At 30.7% G+C, this 18671-nt stretch overlaps 5 protein-coding genes across 5 annotated transcripts; 3 read left to right on the forward strand and 2 right to left on the reverse strand.

The window, feature by feature from the left end:
• Positions 1 to 1021: 1021 nt before the first annotated feature.
• On the forward strand, positions 1022 to 3583 carry LOC126682762 (uncharacterized). The gene is made up of 3 exons (XM_050378518.2): positions 1022 to 1667; positions 2608 to 2938; positions 3026 to 3583. The coding sequence occupies exons 1-3, from the start codon at positions 1629 to 1631 to the stop codon at positions 3433 to 3435; spliced, it is 780 nt and encodes a 259-aa protein (XP_050234475.1). The 5' UTR covers positions 1022 to 1628; the 3' UTR covers positions 3436 to 3583.
• A 254-nt stretch (positions 3584 to 3837) lies between these two features.
• On the forward strand, positions 3838 to 4428 carry LOC126682692 (monooxygenase 2-like). The gene has a single exon (XM_050378439.2). It carries the CDS (start codon positions 3838 to 3840, stop codon positions 4426 to 4428), a length of 591 nt encoding a protein of 196 aa, XP_050234396.1.
• A 2298-nt stretch (positions 4429 to 6726) lies between these two features.
• LOC126680483 (mavicyanin-like) lies at positions 6727 to 8532 on the reverse strand. The gene is made up of 2 exons (XM_050375611.2): positions 8262 to 8532; positions 6727 to 7856 (listed from the first exon to the last, which is right to left on the reverse strand). Exons 1-2 carry the CDS (start codon positions 8452 to 8454, stop codon positions 7483 to 7485), a joined length of 567 nt encoding a protein of 188 aa, XP_050231568.1. The 5' UTR covers positions 8455 to 8532; the 3' UTR covers positions 6727 to 7482.
• A 5347-nt stretch (positions 8533 to 13879) lies between these two features.
• On the forward strand, positions 13880 to 14626 carry LOC126679995 (uncharacterized). The gene has a single exon (XM_050375022.1). The coding sequence runs from the start codon at positions 14016 to 14018 to the stop codon at positions 14430 to 14432; it is 417 nt and encodes a 138-aa protein (XP_050230979.1). The 5' UTR covers positions 13880 to 14015; the 3' UTR covers positions 14433 to 14626.
• Positions 14627 to 16359: 1733 nt separating this feature from the next.
• LOC126683306 (UDP-glycosyltransferase 71K1-like) lies at positions 16360 to 18056 on the reverse strand. Its single transcript, XM_050379158.2, has one exon. The coding sequence runs from the start codon at positions 17965 to 17967 to the stop codon at positions 16537 to 16539; it is 1431 nt and encodes a 476-aa protein (XP_050235115.1). The 5' UTR covers positions 17968 to 18056; the 3' UTR covers positions 16360 to 16536.
• Positions 18057 to 18671: the final 615 nt, after the last annotated feature.

The raw sequence follows: 18671 nt of genomic DNA on the forward strand, positions 1-18671 counted from the left end.
TGCTGACCTATCTGAGGCTAAGATCATCATGCGTCAGCAGGTGCACCTGCTCATTTAAGAAAATGGCCTGTGTGAGAAGGTACACTACGAGTTTCTTTAATTTTTTTCCTATAAATAATTTACTTTAGTATTAAAAAACAATTAAGATTAATTTCAGACTTTTAATAATAAACATATTAAATTTTAAAAATATAAAAATTCACAATTAATACAATTACTTTAAAAAAACACAATTTTATGAATTATTTATCTGATATATAATTTAAATGCATCGAATACGGATCTAATGCATGAATAATATATTTTTTATTTATAAATTATATATCGTAGATATATCAAATATGTATAAAAGATATATATGTCATGAATGTGATAAAATTTTCGATATGTCGTGAAAATATATCAATTATGTATAAAATAAATATGCAATAAAACTTTAAAAATGTACAAAAAATAAGAATAAGGGTTTGAACCCTCAAATATGTACCAAAAATATATCGGAGATGTAAAAAATATGTATCGGAGATGATATATCAAACATGCATCGGAAAAAAAATCAAATATGTATCTGGTATATATCGGAATTGAATATATATCGAAAATGTATCAAATATGTATCAGAGATTTATAATATTTTGACCAATCATCCCTATACCAAAAATTACAAACTAATAATAATTGTATAGGAGATGTATATATCAAAAATATATATGTTATATTACTATAATAAATTTATCAAAGATATATCAAATATGTAGAAAAAAGATATATGTAATAATATTAATCAAATTAACTAAAATCTTCAAAATATAAAAACAAACGATTGAATTAGTCGGTTGATTTAAATAAATCGATAAAAAAATAAGAAAAAAGTTCAAACGATCGAATATGCATCGAAAATATATCAAATATATATAAAAAATGTAATAATTATGTATCGAAGTTATATCAAATATGTATTGGAGATGTATTAAATATTTTTTCAAATACCTTCTGTATATTTTGATTATTTTTTTAAAATTTTATCTTTGTCTTCAGAATCTTATTTGGTCTGTAATTTAATTTTAACTGATGGTATGAGAATATAATTAAACACATAAATGATAAGATTGAATTAAGAGAAATGGATCTCTGCAAAGGACTATAACCAAATTAACTTCTATCACTAGCCATCTCTCCATTCTTCAACTAGCATTAATTAAACACCCACCCACCATTTATTTTTTTTGATGAATAAAATTTATTAAAGCCGAAGAAAAACGGCAAAAACAACACAACACGGGGAGCTTACGCCATTAAAGGCTACGACTCCGAAAAGGGAAACAAGCTAAGACGAGAAAATATTTTCCGGTTTTCTATACAAATCTAAACCGGAATAAATTACCAGCTAAATAGGACACGGTAAATGTCAAAGACACCATTTTTACAGAACCTTCTGTTCTGCTCTTAAAATTAAAGTGGACTACTATTTACCGCCCCAAATTACTACCCACCGCCCCAATTTTGACCAAACTACCCCTAATCTTTTTTCAACTCAAAAAACAAAAAAACCATCCTCTCAACTTCCTCTCAAACCAAAATTCTCTAAAATCCATTACAAAATCTCAAGCAATAATCGGAGCCGATTTATGTCGGAATTGACGAAAGATAAAAGACGGGGACCTCCGGTAAGTAATTTAATTTCAGTTTTAAGTTTTTTTTAAATTTTTTTTTTACGGGAACCGGTCATCGTCCGGCGATGGCGATGACCGGTTGCACCATCGCCGGCCGATGGCGATGGTGCAGCAGACCATCGCCTGGGCGATGGCGATGGTCTGCTGCACCATCGCCATCGTCCGGCGATGGTGCACGCCATCGCCTGGCGATGGCGATGGTCCATCAGACCATCGCCATCGCCGGGCGATGGTCTGCCGGACCTTCGCCATCGCCGGGCGATGGCGTGCACCATCGCCGGGCGATGGCGTGCACCATCGCCGGGCGATGGCGTGCACCATCGCCGGGCGATGGCGATGGTGCAGCAGACCATCGCCGGGCGATGGCAATGTCTGCTGGACCATTGCCATCGCCCGGCGATGGTCTGCTGCACCATCGCCATCGCCGGGCGATGGTGCAGGCCGTCGCCGGCGATGGCCAGGACCCGCCGGATGGCCAGGCCGCCGCCGCCGTCAAAGGGCCGTAAATCGATTTAATTTTTTTTTATATATATTTTTTAATTTAAAAAATTAAAATTAATCGATTTAATAAATAATGAAATAACCTAATAATTAATTAAAAAAATTTAATTGAAAAATACAATTAAATTTTATTAGTTATAGGTGTAATTAAATTAAATTTTATTAGTTATAGGTGTAGTTAAATTAAATTTTAGTAGTACAATTTTAGGTTGTATAATATAATTTTTTATTTAATTAAATTTTATTATATAGATTTAATTAAATTTAATTTTGATAGTGCTATTATTTTAGATTTTAAGAAATAATCTTTAATTTTACGGACTAAATAAATTTAGGTATTTACAATTTAGAATTTTATTAATATATTTTTATTTGCTTAAGTTTAATAGTATAATTTAATGAATATTATTGTTTGTAAAATTGATAATTGCAGAAAGAAGGACCCGGTAATGGTGGCAGGGGAAAGAGTAACCCTATTATAGCTGAAGCTGATTTTGAGGAGTCGGGACAACGAAATGTTCGAAAGCGTGGTGTGAGTGCCTCAGTCCGACGACACAAGAAGGGGGCTCCTGCTATTGAGGGAGCTAGTGAGACGCCAGTCGATGATCAGATACAGGATGATCGGATGGAGGATGATTACATGGAAGACCGCCGGATAGACGATGCTGATTTTGAGACTTCTGAGGACGAGAGTTTAGGACCAATCGTGAACATTCGACGGAGAAAGGGGAAAGATGGACGGTTTGTTGCTGAAACGTCATCAGGTAAATAAAATTTAACTATTTCATTAATTTAATAATAATAGTTAAAAGATATTAAATTTATGTTAATTGTTGTAATTGTAATTTCAGTGACGAGTAGAAGAGCCAGGACTGAAATACCTGCTTGGACTGTTAGTGATCCAGTGCCAGGTGGACCTGAGGACGGGAGTATTATTCCCAGTTTCCTTGGACATGTCGCTTATGGAATATGGACAGGGAAGGAGGAGCGAGGCACTCTGAAGTGTCAGAGTAGACATGCAGTTTGTAAGAGGCTGTCAGCATGGCATCATGACGCCTCAGACGAGGTCAAACACCTGATAGCCGAGAGTGGTTTGGGGCATCTCCCTGATATTATGTTCGGTCACTTGGATATTCCGCTCCTTTCTGCATTTGTGGAGCGATGGCAGCTTGATACTAACTCTTTTCACCTGCCATTAGGGGAGATGACCATTACACTGCATGACGTGTGGATTATTCTCCGTATTCATGTGAAAACATGAATTAATGATTTATAAAGATCTCTTGAAAAATGACTTACTTTGTCGTGCAAAGGAACTTATTACACCATGAATTAACTGTTAAAAATAACAATATACAAATGCATTGAACATGAGACATTGTAAATTAATAAAGTATTAATTAGTAATATTTAAATTAGTCTGTTAGTTAATATATATCACTAAATTAATAAATTTTGGTGGTCCAAACAAGAATTTCTCGTCCAAATTATAGACTTTAAAGCGTATTTGATTAATTTGTTTTAGCCTAATGTTTGCTTACCCTTGATTATATCCGTTACTATTCAACATATATGTCGTCTTACATAACAGTATAAGTATTAACGGATTGCTAAACTATAATTTGGTAGAAATTAAAGTTTTGGCATCAGATTATAACATAGAATGGTCTTACTTTGTTTTGATGCAGAGGAAATTGCATTAGATAGCTCAACAAAGATGAAGCAAATCGTGCTAAGAAAACTAGAAGATGGAATAGGCAATTCTTATATAAAGAACGTAGTAGAGACAACTGAGGTAGAAAATATAGATGCAGCTCCTCTAGGATTCAGATTTCCGATGGAGTTCATATGGGCAAACATAAGCAAAGATAATGTGTGCGTGGCCGGAGATGCTCTTCATCCTATGACACCCGATGTCGGCCAAGGTGGCTGCAGTTCGTTGGAAGATGGGTTTGTCATGGCTAGGTGCCTTGCTAAAGCATTAAAATCCAGTAAGAAAACCATCAATGGAGAATATGATGGTGATGAAGAGAGAGCGGGATACGAGAGAATTGTGTCGGGTTTGCAGAAATATGCGAACGAGAGGAGATGGAGAAGCTTTGATCTTGTGACTACTTCTTATTTGGTTGGGGTGTTACTAGAGAGTGATAATTTGGTTTTGAAGTTCTTGCGGGAGAAAGTTTTGGGGCAGTTTCTTGGTGGGTTGTTGCTGAAGAGAGCTGATTATGACTTTGGAAAACTCTGTGTTACTTAACAATTCTGAGAATTAATTCCTTAAAAAAAAAACCACCTTGTATTTTTTTTCGTTTATACCCTAACCTTGTAAAAACACCATTTGTACCCAATTTTGAGTTTTTATGTTTCATCTCTCCCAAAAGCATTAAATTGTACTCTTTTCATTTAAAAAAAAGTTTAAAACAATACTTTATTTTTAACTTATATACTATTTAGATATTAATGTTATTAATAGTACAAAAAATACCATTTTCTTCAACAAATTAAAAATAATTTTAATTTTTTTTATTTTTTTAAAAAATATTTCCGATTTTTTTTTAAATTTTTAATTTTATTTTTATTTTTTTAAAAAATGTTTCCAACAAAAAAATCTAAAATAATAATAATTCGTTTTATTATTTTATAAAATTAAAAAAATTAATTAATTATTTGGATGTATTTGATTATTTTTTAAGTTTAAGGATTTATTTATATTTTTAAAAATAAAAAAAAGTATGTTTAAAACTCTTTTCCAAATGAAAAGAGTACAATTTAATGCTTTTGGGTAGGGATGAAACATAAAAACTCAAAATTGGGTACAAATGTTGTTTTTATAAGGTCAGGGTATAAACGAAGAAAAAGTGTAAGGTGGGGGGTTTTAAGAAATTAAGACCAATTCTGACGAAGAAATGTTGAGGTTTTTTATATTAACTGTTGTGAGATTTGAGGAAACAAAAAGGCCAAATCCATATAGAGGTCCCTGTATTTTACACTTTTTTTTCTGTAGATCTTTATACTTTATTTTTGTATTATATGGTCCCTCTACTTGCCTATTTTTGATTTTCAGGTTTTTTGTGATTTTTTTCCAGTCACTCTACTTATAATTTTTGTTTCCTCCAGTCCCTCTACTTATATTTTTTGTTTCCTCCAGCCACACAAAAGGATCGGAAAAAACTCATAAAGGACCTGAAAATCAAAAATAGATAAGTAGAGGGACCAAATAATATAAAAATAAAGTATAAGGACCTACGGAAAAAAATGTATAAAGTATAGGGACCTCTATACGGATTAAGCCAAATAAAAACTCGGCATTTGTTACCATTACGATTGTTCATTGAATAAGGATGGAGTGTTTAAATTTCATGCTCACTACCCAAATGTTAGGGAACGGGAGTGTTTGCTCCGGAGCAACCCGTAGTAAATTTAGAAATCATTAAGAATTTTTTGCATACAAAAACATTATCAAACATAAAACATTTCTAGAAACATCTTTAAATAACAAATTCGTATCCATCGAATTCACTTTTCGAAAATCATTACAAAACAACTTAAAAATCAAGATTTTACAAAGCTATACTATAAATCCAACAGTGCCCTGTTTCAATCATATTAACTTCCACAAAGTTCGATCGGTCTTACTTTCGACAGACAAAGAAAGTAACAATTGAAAGTCCAAGGCAAAACCTTAATAAACTCTTTCCTTACATTTTCAAAAAAAAACGGCAATATAACGTTTGAAAACTGTGCTACTGGCACCTGTTTAAAATACAAGACACTCTTTGAAAAATACCATATAATTATATACAAAATTAATGGATAAACCATTTTTCTAAAAATACATCTCTATATCAGAGCACACGAAAATTATAAATTGTTTACTACAGATTAGTTTTTAGTACTTTTTAGTTTTTAAGACTGAATTATAGGTTGACTTCAAGAGAAATAATATATAATCAAATAAGGCCTAATGCCTTAAACACACTCGATTTTTTAGTCTCTTTTCAATCTTATCCTGACATTGAAAATTAGTCAATTTTATCTTATTTTGCATTTTTTTGTTTCAATTGTACCCTTAAACATTAAATTAACATTTTTTTTATTTAAAAAAAATTCAAAATACTCCTTAAAAAAGTCAATTTAATGCAAAAAGAGCCACTTTGAAAAACTTTTTTGAACTTTTTCTAAATGAAAAAAAATATCAATTTAATGCTTAAGGGTGCAATTTAAACGAGAAAATGTGAAATAGAGTAAAATCGACCAGTTTTCAACGTCAGAATAGGATTGAGAAGGGATTAAAAGATCGGATATTTTTAAGATATTAGATCATCAAGTAATGATATATTTAAATATATTTTTGTTGTATATGCATCACTATTAAATTTGAATATTAATAGCATTGTTTGACATTGTTATAAAAAAACAATATATATACTAAAATTTATTTAAAAATGGCATCAGTTTGTTTAGAATTTGCATCAACAATATTCAATTATATAAAATTAAAAAATTAAACCAATTCTAATGTGAACTAAATACAAATACTATAAACTTTGATATATATCTCTTGAAATTTATGAGATTTATTTATAACAGATACATTTCTGCAAACTTATATTATTCAACATAGTCTACAAGCACAACTAAAAAGGTGCTAAAACCAATGAGCTGTAACCTAGGTAGCACGGAAACGGAAACGGGAAACGGAAACGATACGAAACGGACACGGAGAAACGAAAAAATTTCAAAATGAAGGACACGAAACGTGGGGGAAACGTGTAAATAACAAAAATGTAGGGATATATTTATAAAAATATTATTTAAATATTTATGATAATTAACAAAATAATTCATTTTAATATACTAAATATTTAAAATTTTATAAATATATAAAAAATATAATATAATTCAACACAAATAAAAATATTTGATGTATTGTGGGCAATGCGAATGTAAAATTTATGGGTAACTAGTTAGATTTTTTTATTTGTGGGTAATAATTTTAAATTTTTTTATCAATTTTAATTTTTATTATTTACAGAAACAGCCCGAAACGTTTCGTACGGGTGTCCAAGAGTTTCCTGTTTCCGAAACGTTTCTGAAACGGGAAACGCAACTTTATCGAAGTTTCCGTGCTTCTTAGGCTGTAACTCAAATGGTATAAATACTGAGCAGCAAAATGCTAGTTTGTAAATTAAATTCCTCACACAAGCGCTCCCCTCTCTCAATTACAAAAAAAAAAGTTGCTAAAAAAATAAAAAATAAAAATCAATCTTACATCAAAAGGAAAGAAAAAGAAAACAATTCACAAATTCAATTACCCATATAATTTGATAAATATCCAAAATGCAATAAAATAAGTGAAAAATCCCCATTTTTCCAAAGAATTATTTGCAGCTGAGGTGGGTGGTGGAGGCTGTTCAATTGGTGCATTTGCAGAGGAATCAGTATTAGTATTATTAGTATCAGAAGTACTAGATAATAATGGTTTGACATCAACAACTAATCTCATTCCACCGAAGCAATGACCGGCCACATTGCAAAGGAACCAATACTTTTTAGGTAGAGCGAGGTTCACTTCATCATTCCCACTCTCATACTTTGCTATTACTCCACTGCTTGTATCGCACGATCTGTATGTCGCCTCCGTTACCTCGTATGTGTTGTGTTGCTCTTTCAAATACTTGAAAACTACACCATCATTATTCCCATTTTCCATTAATTTTTTTCTCATTTTATATAAAAATACAACAAAATAATTATTAAAGGTATTCACAAATTTGTATGTGTTGATGAATTAACATAAAACATCAGATATTATCAAAGTCATATCGTAAAATTAATATGATGCAATCTTGAATTAACATAAGGATTAATAATATTATCAAAGTCAATATATTGTAAAATTAATATGAAGCGTTCAAAAATCATATGTGTAAAAATAAAATTACGAAAAACAAAATGAAATTTTAAAAAAACACCTGAAATGGTGAAAGCATTGCCATGATTAAATGAAAACAATAAAACCCCTTTATTTACAAACATTTGAAAACAAAATTTTGAAGAGGAAAATTGATGAAATTGAGTGTTACGTACCAAGAACATCACCAACAGTAAAATTGTATTTCTGTGACCACGAGCCGTAGTTCGAACTCGTAACCCACCCTTCGCCATCACCGACCGTATAGACTTCCGATCTAACACACTTGAAGAATGACGCATTAATAAAAAGAATAACCAGAAATACCGAATAATAATTCTTCAAGATCTTCGTTTTCTTGTCTACCATAGCTATAAATTTTTAAGAAATTGAGAAAGTAAACGAATTATAGTGAAAGAGTATGCAAAGAGAAAATAGGGTTTTATGAGACTTGACAATGAAGGAAAAATTATTATATATTAGTTATGATTGTTGAATGTGTCTGGTATGATTAATTTATGTGTCAATTTGATTTAAAATAATTTGTCTAGTTGTTAAGTCTACTTTGATCATTTCTGAGTATAATTCAAATGGAGACGGCAGATTATAATTTAATGTGTTTAATCATTATATATGCATTTTTTTATGCTCTTCAGCTTTGTGATTGGTAATTAAGTATTTATTCATTCGTGCTAAAAATATATATATATAATGCTAGAAAGTCAGCTATTTATGCAAGTTTTTAAAATGTTAAGCAACTCTCAAGCAATAGAAGATTAGAAGTTATCAACTAATGTCCCCACAAATATAACCTAGTAATAGTAACATTATATAGTTCGGCTTAAAAAATCATAAATTTAATTCTCCTATCCTATCCCCTCTCTTTAACAATAAAAAGGAAACAACTACCAAATCATATGTGATATGTCCAGCATTTACTTTTAGTAATATTTGTTTAATTTATCAAAATTTATTTTAGTATGTATTTGAATTTTATAAAAAAAAAAATCTTTTCTTAAGACTAATCTAATAGAGATTTTTTTTATTTTGATAAATAATGATTTATAAAATACAACCACAAGCTATGTCACCCGGATTCGGATATGGGTGTCCAAGTCGGACACATATTTGCATGTCCGACTCGTTAATCTTCTAATTTGAAGATACGACGGTACAGATCCGAAATTAAACACGGGTGTGGGGATCCGTCAAACGATAAATATATTAGAATTTTTTTAGAGGAATTAGAATTATTATTAATTTTAGATTTTAGTCTACTACATTATTTCTTTTTAAGGTTTTCTTTTCTTTTTCCGAGAGAATTTCTTTTTAGATTTTTATCTTCCTTGGGTTAAATACATTAAAGAAGATAAGTCCATAAGAAGCCCATAATATTAATAATAGAAGATATTATACTACTAGATAAGAAAGGCTCAATTGCAAGTCCATTTTTATATTTAAAACATAAACAGCCACGTCACTTCTTCTTCATCCTCTTCTTCTTCTATTTTTAAAACCCTAGCCGCAAAAAATTGAGGACTGAAATTGCTTATAGAAGAATCAATGGCGGAAGTTCAAATTTTCACAGATCTAGATCCATTTAATCATTCTCAACCACCTTAAAGCTTCAAACTTTTCAACTGATTTTTTTCGAAGAGTTCGGTTGCACTTTGCAAGGTCGGACTCAGATCTCGTGTCGTGTCCCGTGTCATGTCGTGTCGACACGGGTACAGGAGACTCAAAATGGCGAGTCCGAATAACAGAGACCACAAGTAGTGAAAGGCAAAAAATCTGAGAATAGGATTAAAAAATGTCAACAAAACAATTTAAACATTTAAATACATCATTTTTTACAAAAATGCAGATGAAAAAAAACTCTTTGCAAATACTCGAATACGTAACGGAGTCAAAAGACCTAAAAACGCCATTGAAAATCTATTGTTTTTCACCTTCCTAAATCCCAAACACTAAAATACCAAATCGAACACCATATATAAACCTTTGTAATGACCATGAGAAAAAGGCAACCAAAAATTGAAAAAATGATCCACTAAAGGAGGAGAAACCCATAAAATATGACACTTAGGTAAGATGGCACACAGAATAAAATATTCCAACAATTAAGATTGTAGAAAATTCTTACAATTATTGACATGACATTTATTGATTGGTATTTTTCAATATATTTAATATATTTATAAAGTTAAAACTTTAATTTTTATATTTTATTGGAAGTAATATTTTAATTATTTAGAGTAATTTTATTTTTTTATTTTTCCAAATAATACTCCTAAAACTATAATGCTTATTAATATTTTATCATGAATAAAAAATTAAATTAATAAAAAATAATTCATATAATAATATATTCTAAATTCTTATTTACTATTATAACAATTATCTAAAATAATTTAAGTTTAACTTACCATAATTTTAAAAAATAAAAATGGATAAAATATATGTTTATCTAAAATAATATATTATTTTTAAAAAAATTATTAATAAAAGTTTTTAGTAGCTGAACTTACAAAAAATTATTTTTAGTTAACTAATTTCATAATTTTTGTTAATTTTATTTTTAATTCCATTCCAACTATCATTTTATTATATGCAACACACTACCGTCTAAAAAAAACTAAAATATAGAGAAAGATTATCAACAGGAAATAAATAATCATACTATTGTTCAGTTTGCAATTTTAGAAGTCATAAATTGTGTGGACATATTTTATGTAAAATATAAAAACTAAAAATATAACTTTAATAAATATATTTAATGTATTAAAAGAGGCCAATCAAAAAGTGTCATGTTAATGGTTGTAAGAGTTTTCTATGATCAAGGTTGTAGGAAAATTTTATTCGCACACCAAAACTTCTAAACAAACGGAATATGATTGCTTGATTAAGGGAAACTGCAAATCAAACGACCAACAAGATCCCCATTCAAAAATATCTCTGTTAACCAAAAAGGAATTCGAAAAAAATTTTATCCTTTACCAATAAGCTTGTAGGGGGAACTTCCACTTTCAAATCAAAGGAATAAACGAAGAGGATGCGAACTAATTTGAAGCTGAAGATAACCGTACTAAAGATGACGAGATATATCTGGAAATGAACCTCTAAATCTTACCCTTCCAGCAGTAAACATCAGGGTTGTTTGCAACCAGTCAAACAGTCAAAATCTCAAACAACATCTTCTATGCAATTTAGTCGCGCGCAGATCTGCCTTGTAAATCTATAAAAGGTGAAATCAAGCAGCTGTGCTGGAGTTGAATACACGTTTGATTCTTCAAGAAATCTGCATCTGGTAAACTTGTAACGTCACAAAAACTGTTGAAATTAATATAAACAAGCTTAAACCATAATAAGAAATTTGAATAAATCAAGAGAACTGAATATACCAGGATTCACCAAGAATTAAAATAGGTAATCGCCCATAACGATAAAATTTTGATCGAATACATAAAATTGCAATACAAATGCACAATTAATATAGAAACATCAAAATTATATAACACGCCAAGAACAAAAAAAAAACTCAAAATTTGAATATTTTATTAAAATAAAACTAATAAAATATAGATGGATGGGCAAAGAAACGATGACCTACCGGTTAAACTGGAGATCATCGTCTCTTCCCCTTCAATTTTAAGAAAGAAAATGAAGTTTTAAGAACAGAAAAATTATATAAAGTAGAGAGTTATTTTTTTTAATTTTCATAAAGAAAAATCTAAAAAAAATAAAGTTGCAATATTAAAGAGGTCAAACTGAAATGAGTAAAAAAAAATTACTTTCTCTCTCAACAAAATTTGCTCTTCCTTCTCTCTAAACAAAGTTCATCTTCTTCATCTTGTTCTTGGTGAGGGTGGGAGAAGATGATTTTTCCGCTCACCGGAAAATCATCTTCTCTCCGCCCATAGTTTTATTTAGTATAGATCTACTATTTGTTGATTGAATAAGACTTTTTTTTAAGATGTTTTTTATGGTTTGAAATTTTATCTTATGAAATAAATTGTTATGGTTTGTTTTCTTACCTCTTTGATCCGATGTTGTAGATCGTTCAAGACTATTTAGTGTTTGTTCGAACTTTAGATCCAAGTTCTTGTAAATCTAAACATTGGGGAGGTTTTTAAATCTATCTCTTTAGAATATTCTTGAAGATGAATCAAAAATGCTAAGCTTCGTCGGATAGAGCGGATTTCTTGTCAAATCGGAAAAAGGATGATCTAAGTACCCCGTCCAACGGGAACATAGTTCTTTGTTGTGTTAAATTTATCGGGATTCATGTCATAGATTTATCTTTATTTTCGATTATTTTTTGCTTATCTTGGATTGTTGTTTAGTAGTTGGTTGTTCAAATTTGAAAGATCATATTGAGATCCTTGTGATATGACTTTCATTGTTTGTATTTACATCTTCATTAATATATTCTAACTTTGGAAAAAAAAAATGAGTAAAATATATAAGTTCAAAGATTAAAATATATCTTAACTATTTAATACATCAGCTCAAATTTAAGGGTCTCTCGCGCCATTTTCTATTTATAATTAAACATTTGCATCATGTGGATAATGAAAAAGTTAAACAGTCATAAAAATGACAATTTCAAAGATTATATGAATAAAATTTACAAATTGAAATATCAAATAAATTATACTGAAAGATAACTAGTCATACGAGTAAATAGATATAAGTTTTAAGATCAAATAATATATTAATTCTAATTTGACTTAATATATTTTTTAACTCCTAAACTTCACCACTTTATTTTTTGTGACTTTTAAATTATTTTTATATTACATTGAACCTCTTAGTTATTATTTTTGTTCTATTTAACCCCTGAAACTATACTATTTGTTCTATTTAACCCCTTAACTAAATGTTTTTCCCATTGGACATCTAAACTACTTTCTTTTACCCATTTAAATCTCTCACACAATGTATTAATTTTAAAAAAGATATAAATCTATTTTTTACATTTAAAACAAACAGTGATGTATTTTATATATTATATAAAATCCATTTAAGGATTAATTTCTTTAAAAATCATGAATTTTAGCGTGTTTTGCAATTTAAACACAAACTTGAAAGATTCGTAATTGATTTGAAAAGTTTGAAATTGCAAAAAATTAAAATTTGGTATCTTACAATTTCTAAAATTAAAAATTCAAGTTAAATTTACGAAACACACTAAAATTTATAATTTTTTTTAAACAATTAAACATTCATTTAATATTATCAAAATATAATAAATTTATATATTTTATAAGTATCATTAATAAAAAGAGACAAACTCCTTTTATCATTGTTAAAATATAAAAAAACATTATACATGTTTAAGAAATAATATAATGTAATTATTTAATCAACTTTATATATTTATTATTTATTTATAACTTTTCTTTCCAATTTTTATTGTCGTCAACAATTTATAAAAATATTATATAATTTAAATAAATATATCTTTTTAAAAAAATTATTTATCATCGTGCAGAAATCAATTTATATGCTTCCATAGATATAATATAACTGAAAATTAAATATTTGTATTTCTGAGGAGGTTAAATGGATAAAAAAATTTAAATTTAAATGTACAATAGACAAACAACATTGTTAAGGGGTTAAATATAATAAATAGTATAGTTTGAGTGATTAAATAGAATAAAAGATAGTTAAGAGGTGTAATAGACAATAAAATTAATTTAGAAATCACAGAAAAATAAAATTATTAAATTTAAGAGTTAAATAATATATTAAGCCATTTCATCTTTATGTGACTACGTTTGAGTCAGCCTCAAGTTGACAAAAAGTGGCATGCCTAAACGCTGTCGTGTTAACATCTCGAAGACTTGGAGTCGAACACTCCAGAAAAATCCTAAAACCCTAAAACCCAAAATCCTTGACGAAGAACCCAAATCAAGAAACCAAAAATGGCCGGAGGTAGATTCAGAGAACTCTTAAAAAAGTACGGAAAAGTTGCAATAGGAGTTCATTTCTCAGTGTCAGCAGCTTCAATTACAGGCCTCTACATTGCAATCAAGAACAACGTCGATGTCGAATCTCTTTTCGACAAATACCATCTCCCCGGAATATTATCCAAAAACCCCAATCAAGAAACTAATTCTGAAGTTGGGTTTGTTGAGAATGATAAAAACTCAGCTGATGTGATTGTCGAGAAGCCGAGGAATCGGACTGCTGAGCTTACTGCTACTACTGGTGGAGCTCTTGCTCTTGCTCTGCTGTGTAATAAGGCCTTGTTTCCTCTGCGGGTTCCGATTACTATTGCGGTTACGCCTCCGCTTGCGAGGTTCTTGGCTAGAAGGAGAATTATCAAAAATACTGTATGATTTATTTATTTGTTTATGCTTCTTGGTTTATATCAGTTTATGTTAATGAATTGTTGTTGGTCTGTTTTGGTATCCCTGTTCTTGATGTTGTTGTTGGGAGATTTTTATACGAAACAGAGAGGGGGATTGAAATTGGAAATATGATGTTATGCTAAGGTCTTAATTAGCAGCAATAATTGATTTAACTTTTTGAACTTTCGTTGCTTGTCATAGCAAAGAATAGATTTTTGGTTCTGGGTTTGCTTTGTGGTGTTTGATTGCTAATGATTGGTGATAGTGAATCATGGGGATGAATATTGCAAATGGAAAAAAAAAAGGTACTGTGAATGACACCTGAACACTAATGGGAGCTAAATCGAGTTTTAGGATTACCGGAATTAAATCATTGTTTTCTCTTGGTTTTTTTAGAACCAAAAGAGAATTTAGCATAAAAACTCTATTTTTTCGCTCTGTTTCCCCATTGTATACAAGTAAATAAACTGTTATGCTTCCGTGTTTTGCTTTTCAAGTTTGCGTCATGAAATGGTAAATAGATTAGATAGTTTTCTCATTGTCAACGAAGCAGGTTAGTTAGCTAATCTTAATATACTGCTACTTTAAAAATTTGTTTCTAATCAATTTTAAGTTGTGTTGTATGTTCGACAAGCAAATTGTTGTAGTCTAGACTCTATTGGATGTGATGTTGAATCTGAATAGTTATATTGAAGGATTCGATAAAGAGAATGTGAGCGGTGGGTTGGTAGTAGATCAATAAACACGGAAAGAGACAACACTTTTTCTTGAGAGAATGATAACTTCTTAAACATTTGAGAATGTGATGTAGTTAGATTGTATTTTGAATTGGTTGATATTCTCTTAAAGGGACATATATCCTATTCTTTGGCTAGTCAGACTTTGTGGTATTTTTATTTTTGTTAACTATCGAACATTGCTTTTGCTCTATCTGTTACGAACAGTGTTGTTAAAGAGCTACCAATTTGCGCATTTTGAAGATAACCAAGGATTACTAAAATGTGCTTATTTTGTTCATGTATGTATGTATTTTATTGGAAGTTGCATATGATCATTTTGGTACTAGTTGGTCAGCTCATAAAATGTAGAAAAAGCATTTGAAGACGACTCTATTACTGGTGAGTTTGTAGTTTACTGTGTGCTTTCATTGACAATGGTTTCCTTCACGTCATTTCCTTCTCGAATGTGCATTGACCTCATAGAAAATGTATAGAGCTTGGAGAAAATCGAGTTTTCTATGTGAACTTGTAGGCACGGTGGTTCTGGACCTCTGGTGCTGATTTTCATTTTCATTTGAAGGTATTGATGTTTCTGTATGTTGCTGCACTATCAGCTACTCAGAATGATTACTTTTTCTATCTGAAATTATTTGATTCCAAGTAAAAAAATTATTGTCGTATTTAATCTCATTCAAAAAATTCTGTTTGGTTTTAGTTTAATTACTGCAATAAAATACGACATGTTGTTACTGTTTATGTTTTTCTTATTAACTTGTTACTATATTAAAAAAATTATTAAATTATATAAAAAAAAATACTTCATTCGTTTTAATAGAATTAATATTTTTTATTTTTTTAAAAGGAGTACTAATTATTCTACAAAATTATGGAATAACTACTTGATGAGTCAAAGTTAAAAATAGCTATTACTTATACACTTATTACTTGAACCAAATATGACCTTAACGTATAAGTGTGAAAGTTTAATTCAAGATTTCCATCCCAAAAGTGAGATTCTCCACCATTATATTAAATAAGGATACAATTGAAAAAGTATAGAAAAACTATAAAACTATAGTATAATTATGTTTTTGTAATCTTTGCGGATTAAAAAGTGATTAGAACATAGCTAATATATTATTGCTGTTTTAAATTTTTTTTATTTTTTAAAGTCTGACCACTACTGCCAGAAGATATAAATGGATGTCATATTTATTCAGAACGGGTCAAACACAACCACCATGCCAATAGAGATATTAATAACATTAGAAGTTTTGTTTAAATTTTTTTCTTTATTTTAGCTTTAGGCCTTTCTTTTATGGACCAAAGGAGACATTTTATTGATGAAACAAAACTAGCAATCTCCAGTTTTTTTAGCTGCTACTGCCAACTAAATCATTAATGAATTGTGAAACTGCACTGAACGAAGATCCACCTTCCTTCACAGCATTCCTCGCCATCTCCGACATATTTTTCACCTTCTTTCTCACCTCACTGTCAGCTTCCATTACGCAAGACAGAGCTCTTTTAACCTCATCTGCAGTTACAACATCCCTGTTCGGCCTGTAATCCATCTTCAGATTCACTGCCAATCCTAGTTCCTTCACCGTTATAAACGCATTGATCGCCTGCTCAGCATACAAAGGCAAGGAAGCAGTAGGCACTCCATACCACAAGCTCTCCAAGACGGAGTTCCATCCGCAATGAGACACGAATCCTCCGATCGCCTTGTGCGCGAGCACCTCCACCTGTGGCGCCCAACCGCACACCATTCCCCTACCTTGTATCCGCCCCATGAATCCCTCCGGCAACATCTCTTCTGCATCCTTAAATTCTTCGTTCTTTGCCGGGGGAACACGTAACGACCACAGGAATCTATGCCCGCTTTGTTCAAGACCGAGAGCCATTTCATTCACTTGGGGCAGAGTCAAGAACCCGGCACTCCCGAAACATAAGAACACTACAGACTCATCGGGTTGCTGATCGAGCCAATTCTTGATCGTCTCCCATCGACCATGGTTCATCTGCGGATGCGGTTGGCTCTTCAGATGTAGCACTGGTCCAACCGCGTAAACATTCGGGTTCTTCTCGCCATTGTTTAATGACTCGAGCGCATGAGATTCGAGCTCAGTGAATGTATTAACCAATATCCCTTTAGCAGCCATCAACCCCTTAGCAATCTTCAAATAAGCAGCGTAACCACCGACGTCGTTATAACAAGGTTCCGGCAAGGAACTTGGAGGAACCAAGTTGACAAAACCTGGAACTAACATGTCAGGATCAGAGTAAGCAAACTGAGAGCCAACCAGCTGATGACGAGCAGGCAGATGAAGCAAGAAACTCAAGAATAAAGCACCACTCGTAAAGAATACAAACGATGGGATACTCAATTCAGATCCAATATCAGCAAGTGAACCACAGAACAAATCAAGAACTATCCCAGCAACGGAGCCGGCCGACGTAACATCGGAGATAATTTTCTTGACGTAGAGTTTATAGCAGTCAATAACAGCACAGTAATAGCTTTGAATGGATTTTGCAGCGTGTGTTAATGGAGGAAGGCCGTCCACTTGATCGGGAAGATGGATGAAGTGAATGTTGGGTTGAGATGCAGCGATTGATTGAACATATGGATTGAGAAATGGAATGGTGGGAATCTTCATGACAATGATGGTGATGAATAGATGATCGCACCTGTTGATCAGGGTTTTTGCAAATTCAATGGTGGATACCAGATGACCAACTCCCGGCATAGAAACAAATACTAGCTCTACCTTCTTCATCTTCTTCTCCATTGGGTGCATGTATCTTCTTCTTCTTCTTCTTCTTCTTCTTTATGAGAGTTGCAAATTTGGTTTGGTTTCTCGAAGAGGAAGAGATAATGTTAGTGGGCTGTTACTACAACAGTCTCTTTATTGACAGTAGTTGTCGCATATTGATTGGGTTAAATATTGTTTAGGTCACCAAATTATAGAGTTTTTACAAAATAGTTATCAAACTATAGTTTTATTTACACAACGGTTATCGAACTATAAAAAATTATAAAACGGTTACTGAAGTATTATCTTTTTACAAACGGGTTACCATCTTGATGATGTGGATAAAAAAATATGTATAGTAAGATAAAATGTTTTGAAAAAAAACATCAGTTCAATAATTTTTTTGTAAGAAAAACTATATTTCGATATCCATATTGTAATTTTTTATAGTTTGGTAACCGTTTTATAGAAATATTATAGTTTGATAATTATTTTATAAATTTTTATAATTCAGTAACCATCTTATAAAAATATGATAATTTGGTGACCTAAAAAAGTATTGGGTTTTTTTAACAAGTACCTATGTTATAGTAAAATATTCTCAAAAGTACTAGGTATACTTTCAAAATTGAAAAATACAATACCTACCTTTTTTTTGTAAAATTATACTTAATTAATTATAAAAATACAATAATTATTATATAAGAAACGTAGTTAGATGAAAGTTAAGATTCTCTTACAAATAAGAT

The sequence above is a fragment of the Mercurialis annua genome, linkage group LG5, assembly GCF_937616625.2.
Source record: "Mercurialis annua linkage group LG5, ddMerAnnu1.2, whole genome shotgun sequence".
NCBI classification, from domain to species: domain Eukaryota; kingdom Viridiplantae; phylum Streptophyta; class Magnoliopsida; order Malpighiales; family Euphorbiaceae; genus Mercurialis; species Mercurialis annua.

Bases quoted from the DNA above. Each gene is read 5' to 3' on its own strand.
- LOC126682692 (XM_050378439.2), top strand. From the start codon at position 3,838: ATGGTCTTACTTTGTTTTGATGCAGAGGAAATTGCATTAGATAGCTCA.
- LOC126683306 (XM_050379158.2), bottom strand. From the start codon at position 17,967: ATGCACCCAATGGAGAAGAAGATGAAGAAGGTAGAGCTAGTATTTGTT.
- LOC126679995 (XM_050375022.1), top strand. From the start codon at position 14,016: ATGGCCGGAGGTAGATTCAGAGAACTCTTAAAAAAGTACGGAAAAGTT.
- LOC126680483 (XM_050375611.2), bottom strand. From the start codon at position 8,454: ATGGTAGACAAGAAAACGAAGATCTTGAAGAATTATTATTCGGTATTT. The intron at 7,857-8,261 runs GTACGTAACACT...ATGATGGTGTAG, and splicing joins TACTGTTGGTGATGTTCTTG to TTTTCAAGTATTTGAAAGAG.
- LOC126682762 (XM_050378518.2), top strand. From the start codon at position 1,629: ATGTCGGAATTGACGAAAGATAAAAGACGGGGACCTCCG. The intron at 1,668-2,607 runs GTAAGTAATTTA...TGATAATTGCAG, and splicing joins ATAAAAGACGGGGACCTCCG to AAAGAAGGACCCGGTAATGG. The intron at 2,939-3,025 runs GTAAATAAAATT...TTGTAATTTCAG, and splicing joins TGTTGCTGAAACGTCATCAG to TGACGAGTAGAAGAGCCAGG.